This window comes from Rhopalosiphum padi, chromosome 2 (genome assembly GCF_020882245.1).
Source record: "Rhopalosiphum padi isolate XX-2018 chromosome 2, ASM2088224v1, whole genome shotgun sequence".
In the NCBI taxonomy this organism is placed as follows: domain Eukaryota; kingdom Metazoa; phylum Arthropoda; class Insecta; order Hemiptera; family Aphididae; genus Rhopalosiphum; species Rhopalosiphum padi.
In genome coordinates this window covers 54,393,593-54,399,536 of record NC_083598.1, presented here as the reverse complement: position 1 = coordinate 54,399,536, position 5,944 = coordinate 54,393,593, and the positions used below count along the sequence as shown (strand labels likewise).

Sequence of the window (5,944 nt, the reverse complement as noted above, 5' to 3'; positions counted from 1 at the left end):
GTTAAAATTATATTTATTAATAGTACATGTCATTCCACCGAAAAGTACAAATAATGCAGATGATGTTTTTGAAGAACTTTGACCTAAAAAAATAATATTTTTTAAGGATATTCAAAAATATATATAAAAAAAATATAAATTATTTTTTATTAATTTAAAAAAATATATATGCAGTTTATCTATAGTATAATATAATATTTTTATTTTTACCTTTGTAATTAAATATTAAATAAGCGAATAAGCCTCTTTATTATGGAATTCTCACCTGAATACCTGACATTCCGAAGAAAATCCGGAAAATATCCTAATACCTACATCCATCCTATGCTCTCACCCCTTAAAATAGTTTAAAATGTTTAAGTTTAAATAAAAAAATGAATTATTAATATTATTTTGGTCATGCCCTCAACAGGCTACCAGGTATCAGCCAAATCAGTTACCAATTACCATTGCTGATACTATCTGATACGTATTTTGTGGTTATGATAAACAATTATCATAATAATATGATAATATTATTATTTAAAACGTGCGACTGTACAGGAGCCGGAAAAGCGTGTAACGACTAACGGATAGCAATAGCAAGACATTTCAGTCACAGTCTCTCAGAAGTAGTTCAGTAGTTGAAATTTTGAAACTTAACTCGTGGACCAATCCCTTATGGACCATTGACGGTGGATGTCAAACATTAAACGATGGACTCATTCGATATATTTAAAAAGCTGTCCGTCGGCGCAAAATTCAAAAAACCTGAAAAAGTTGCGATTAAACCGGAGGTATTCTATTGATAAATTACAGATGACAATATGAATGTTTTCAACTTATCTTTTTTTTCTCTGTCTCAAAGAATGAAAAATCCAGCGCGAAACAGATTAAAGTCAAAACAGTTGGTGATAATGTCCCTGGAGCGCTTTCGACTTTTGACTTAATGAAAAAAACTTATTCTTTGAATCCTGTGTTGATGGAAAATCTCAACAAATCTGGTTACACTGTGCCAACGCCAATTCAGACTCAAGCTATACCAGTTATGTTGCAGGTGAGTCGCAAGTAACTGGAGTATTTCATTAACATAGATATATATTATTAATTGCTTGTTTTGTTAGAAAAGGCAAATATTTGCCTGTGCTCCAACTGGTTCTGGCAAAACTGCCGCATTCTTAGTACCTGTTATTCACCACTTGAATAAACCATTAAATAAAGGATTTAGAGCTTTAATTGTAAGTCCTACCAGAGAATTAGCTAAACAAACATTAAGGTGTGTACAATATTGTTAAAAAAAAAAATAATTACAGTCATGTAACGAATTATTAGTTTTATAATTTCTTTGTTTTTCTACAGAGAATGTACAAGATTATGTGAAGGAATTGGACTACGAGCACATACATTTACCAAATTTAATAAGGATAAAGAGAAATTTAATCCAAAATTAGCTCAAAAATTTGGTATAAATTATATTGAATATAATAATAAATTAATAAATAATTACAGTATCTATATTTTGATATATCCAATGTCAATATTTCACATTTCTCAAATAAAATCTAATAACATTTTATCAATTTTAAAATTTGTCATTCTAAATCATTTGGCACTTGAGTTTTGGTCATAGAGAAGTAAAGAGTGATAATATTGTAAACATTAAGCATAAACTATGGTACAGTAGATTGGTTATTATGGTAAAAACTGCAAGCCTAGACACAAGTTGTGAATACTGATTTGAGCATTCAACTCAACCTTAATGCAGTATTTTTCATTTTACATGTCTTCTTAAAATCATTATTTTAAATGTATTGGATATCCGCTAAAGTACAAACAACATTTAATAATTATCTATAACAATCTGCAATATAGTCTCAGTTTTTGTTACAGCTATATTTAGATGCACCTTATCTAATTGCAAATATTAGGATGCTAGTCCTCTATACCTTAGTTTGTGTTAAAGCTAATTATATTTACCACTACTGATAAATAGTAATTACATTTTTATTTATGGTATGAATTTCAGATATTTTAATAGCAACGCCTAATCGACTTGTGTTTCTACTGCAACAAGAACCACCAGCTGTTGAACTCAACAAGTAATGTTTACTATATATTTTTACATATGTAAAATTAATAAAAAAATGTCTTAACTTTGTTATTTCACATAATAGCATTGAGTGGTTAATAATAGACGAATCTGATAAATTATTTGAAACTGGAGTTCGAGGTTTTAGAGATCAATTAGCAACAATTTATAAGGCTTGTGGTCCAAATGCTAAACGTGCCATGTTCAGTGCTACATATACTGTAGAAGTGGCAAAATGGTCAAAGAAAAATCTTGATGGTCTTATATCAGTAACAGTTGGTAATAGGTATGTTATTGTTATTCAACTAATATAATATACAGAGCGATTCAAAATTTATGTTACAGCCATTTTGTCATATAAATATTCTTAAGGTTAAATGTTTAGTACCAAAATTTTTTTATTTTTTGAAATACCTAAAATGATTAGTAATTTTTTTTACAATATTTTGGGGGAGATTTTGAGAGTTGACATAAGAAATTCAAAATAGAACCTACATTTTTTTTTACAATCCAAATCTTGAGAATTTTTATCAGAGTATTTTAATACATAAAAATCAAAATTCAGATGAGTAGCTTATGAGTTACAAGTATTTAAATTTTATGTGAAAAAGTATAGGTTCTCATTTGAATTTCTTAAGTTAACCCCAAAAATTCCACCTAAAATATTGTAAAAAATATAAAAAATTACTAATCATTTTAGGTATTTCAAAAAATAAAAAACTTATGCGTATATGTGTAAAAGGGGGGGGGGGAGAGATGATTTTGTTACAGCTTGAATACACTTCTTAATTTTAAATTGTTTTCTCTATATTATTATAATCTTAATAAAATTAATTATGTTTAAAATAACTAAATCCAAACATATTGACTCGCCCTGTCTTGTTAAGTATACATTTATTATTATTGTTGTTTAATTTATATTGTTATTGTACAGGAACACTACAACTACAACCGTCGAACAGGATCTGGTATTTGTTGGCAACGAAGAAGGAAAATTAATTGCAATGAGAGATTTAGTGAAAAAAGTAAATGTTATAAGCTATAAATAACATATCAATGCTCTTTATACTTTATCAATTTTTAAATTGCGTTTCAGGGTCTAACACCTCCAGTTTTAATATTTTTACAATCCAAAGAACGTGCGAAAGAGCTTTTTAGTGAACTTATTTATGATGGAATTAATGTAGATGCTATACATTCTGATAGAACTCAACAACAAGTGAGTTATAGTTATGAAAAATAAATATATATTTTGAATAATATAAAACAACTTTCTTTCAGAGAGACAATACAGTAAAAGCTTTTCGGGAAGGAAAAATATGGGTTTTAATTTGTACAGAGCTTATGGGACGAGGTATCGATTTCAAAGGTGTCAATTTGGTAATAAATTATGACTTTCCATCTTCAGCCATCTCATATATTCATAGAATAGGCAGAACAGGGCGAGCAGGACGTTCTGGTAAAGCTGTTACGTTTTTTACAAATGATGACAAACCAATGTTAAGAAGGTAAATTTGTTTTTTTTTTTATGTAAAAGATTTAGCTTGCTATATAATTACATTTTTTTGTTGCAGTATTGCCACAGTGATGAGGGATTCAGGATGCCCAGTACCAGATTATATGTTAGAAATGAAACGATTGCATAAGAACACTAGAAGAAAGTTAGAAAAACAATCTATTGATAGGAGTGAAATTAGAGCAAAACCACATAGATATCAAAAGTGAGTAACTAAAAATCTAGTAACTGTAAAACAAAAGATAATATTTTTTAGGCATGTACAAATAATTTTTTTAGAAGTATGATAATCTTCTTTAGGTATATTGTATTAATTTTTTCCTAATTTAACCCACTAATTTACCATGCTTCCACCATGGTGTAACACAATTGTGCACCAAACTAGTAACATGGTTTCTCATCAATCTCATTTTTCTCAACAATAGCAGTTGGTACTAATTTGGTGTGTACTTGTGCTATACACTTTTTTTCCATGTGACTAATGAAACAACTCTAATTATATTCTTATATTTAAACACTATTTTAAATTTATTTGAATCTTAAACATTTTTTAGAACTCTTGTTCTAACCTAACTATACAATAAACAATTATTAAATATTTTTGTTTTTAGACCTAATGCTGATATAAAAGATTCAACATCATCTAAATCGAAGAAAGAATCAAATGATAAAAATAAAAATATAAAAGTTAAAAAAAATTTAGTATCAATTATTAATGTTGATCAGTCGTCTAAAGTAAACAAGAAACGAAAATCAAATGTTTCAAAAGATCATAAAGTTGTAAAGAAAATCAAAAAGACATCTGTGTAAACAATTATAAATATATTTTTTTAATAAACTATTCAACATTTTATTGTTATGCTGTCGTTACTAAATTAATATATTGTAAATTGTTAACACATTATTACAGATTCTGTTCATAAATATGGGCTAAATATAAGCATAATTTGACTATAAAAATGTAGTATACATTTTGGAACATCCAATGTCTTTAGAATCAGTAAAATTTTAATTAATATTAACTCAAAAATCAAACAAAATGGTTTTGATCGCCTATAGTCTATATCAAAACAAAAAGTATTTTTTCGTAATTAAATTTAGTTTTCTGATATTGTGTGTTGGATAAACAATGTCAGAAATATTAATTTGCCGCTATACTACTTATACTAGGAAAAATTTTAAACACAACCACTCAATTTTATAATTGTTCAGTGTTCCCAACCAAAAAAAATGTACTTAGGAAAAAATTCCCCTTTGTTTTTCAGAATTGAAAATAATAAATTATGCAAAAAAATTAAGTTAGTTAAGTGGCTAACTTTTTTCCATTATTGCCACTAGTTGTTTTTAATTTATTTATTTTTTTAGAAATATTTCCAGTTCTAATTATTTAGGAAGAAGTTTTTTTATTATTCTAATTATTGTATTTGGACATGAACATATCAACTATTTATAAATTGTGTTTGGATAAAACATTTAATATTTTACGTTATCATTGAACAGTTCAACATTTTTGTTTCAGAAAATCTAAAACTTGAGTTTTAACTTATAATATTCATTAAATGCTTCCATATATTATACTAATTCTTAATTGGTTATTCCTGAAACCTATAAAAGCTATAAACAATAATGTTAGTAATGATAAGTATATTTTTTATTTTTATAAGATATTTACAATCTATTTAGACGAGAACAATAAGCATATGTGCTAAATGTAATTTTATTTTATATAATATGATGCTTGTATGAAAAATCCACCCATTGCTGATACTATAGTATTTTACCTATTAGAATTAATTATTTTAACTAAATTTTATCATAAAAACATTTGAGATATTAGGAAGCATTTTTGCTTGAACTTAAAAGCATCTTGGAGGATTTTAAAAATACAATAGTTATTTATAAATTACAACATCAGTAACAAAAATTATGGTTAAGTTTTTTTTTTAATTCTTGTGGAGCTAAATTTATTTTATTTCATAATTAGATTTTTATTAATGAAATGTGTTGAGCAATGATCAAAATGTTGAACTGGTTATAGGTACCTAGATACATCCTACATATAATATATCCAATAAATCGACCATTATTTCAAATAAAAAACTAAATTATAAATTATAATGAATAGTTATTTTAAACATTTAAAAATAGGTATCATAAAGTGAAAGTTACAAAATTAATAGGATGTAAAGTTTCTGTTTATTATAACATAACTATGGAATTGAATAAGTACCTACCTATCTATTTTATTTTTAAAAATCGACGAATTTGAGATTTGTGCATTGGTTATTTTAGATCTTGTCCATCGATCTACTGAAATAAGTAGATATAAAATGAATAGGTATAATGACGTTTGAAAAATA

At 26.4% G+C, this 5,944-nt stretch overlaps 1 protein-coding gene across 1 annotated transcript; it reads left to right on the top strand.

Annotated features, from left to right (window-relative positions):
- Positions 1 to 502: 502 nt before the first annotated feature.
- On the top strand, positions 503 to 4,443 carry LOC132923397 (probable ATP-dependent RNA helicase DDX52). The gene is made up of 11 exons (XM_060987378.1): positions 503 to 776; positions 848 to 1,036; positions 1,104 to 1,255; positions 1,339 to 1,442; positions 2,006 to 2,078; positions 2,154 to 2,354; positions 3,003 to 3,093; positions 3,165 to 3,287; positions 3,350 to 3,576; positions 3,643 to 3,789; positions 4,196 to 4,443. Exons 1-11 carry the CDS (start codon positions 696 to 698, stop codon positions 4,392 to 4,394), a joined length of 1,587 nt encoding a protein of 528 aa, XP_060843361.1. The 5' UTR covers positions 503 to 695; the 3' UTR covers positions 4,395 to 4,443.
- The last annotated feature ends 1,501 nt before the right edge of the window (positions 4,444 to 5,944 follow it).

Excerpts from the sequence above, each read along its gene's own strand:
- LOC132923397 (XM_060987378.1), top strand. The coding sequence starts at position 696 with ATGGACTCATTCGATATATTTAAAAAGCTGTCCGTCGGCGCAAAATTC. Across the intron at positions 1,037-1,103 it reads CTATACCAGTTATGTTGCAG|AAAAGGCAAATATTTGCCTG; the intron begins GTGAGTCGCAAG and ends TTGTTTTGTTAG. Across the intron at positions 3,094-3,164 it reads TGAGAGATTTAGTGAAAAAA|GGTCTAACACCTCCAGTTTT; the intron begins GTAAATGTTATA and ends ATTGCGTTTCAG.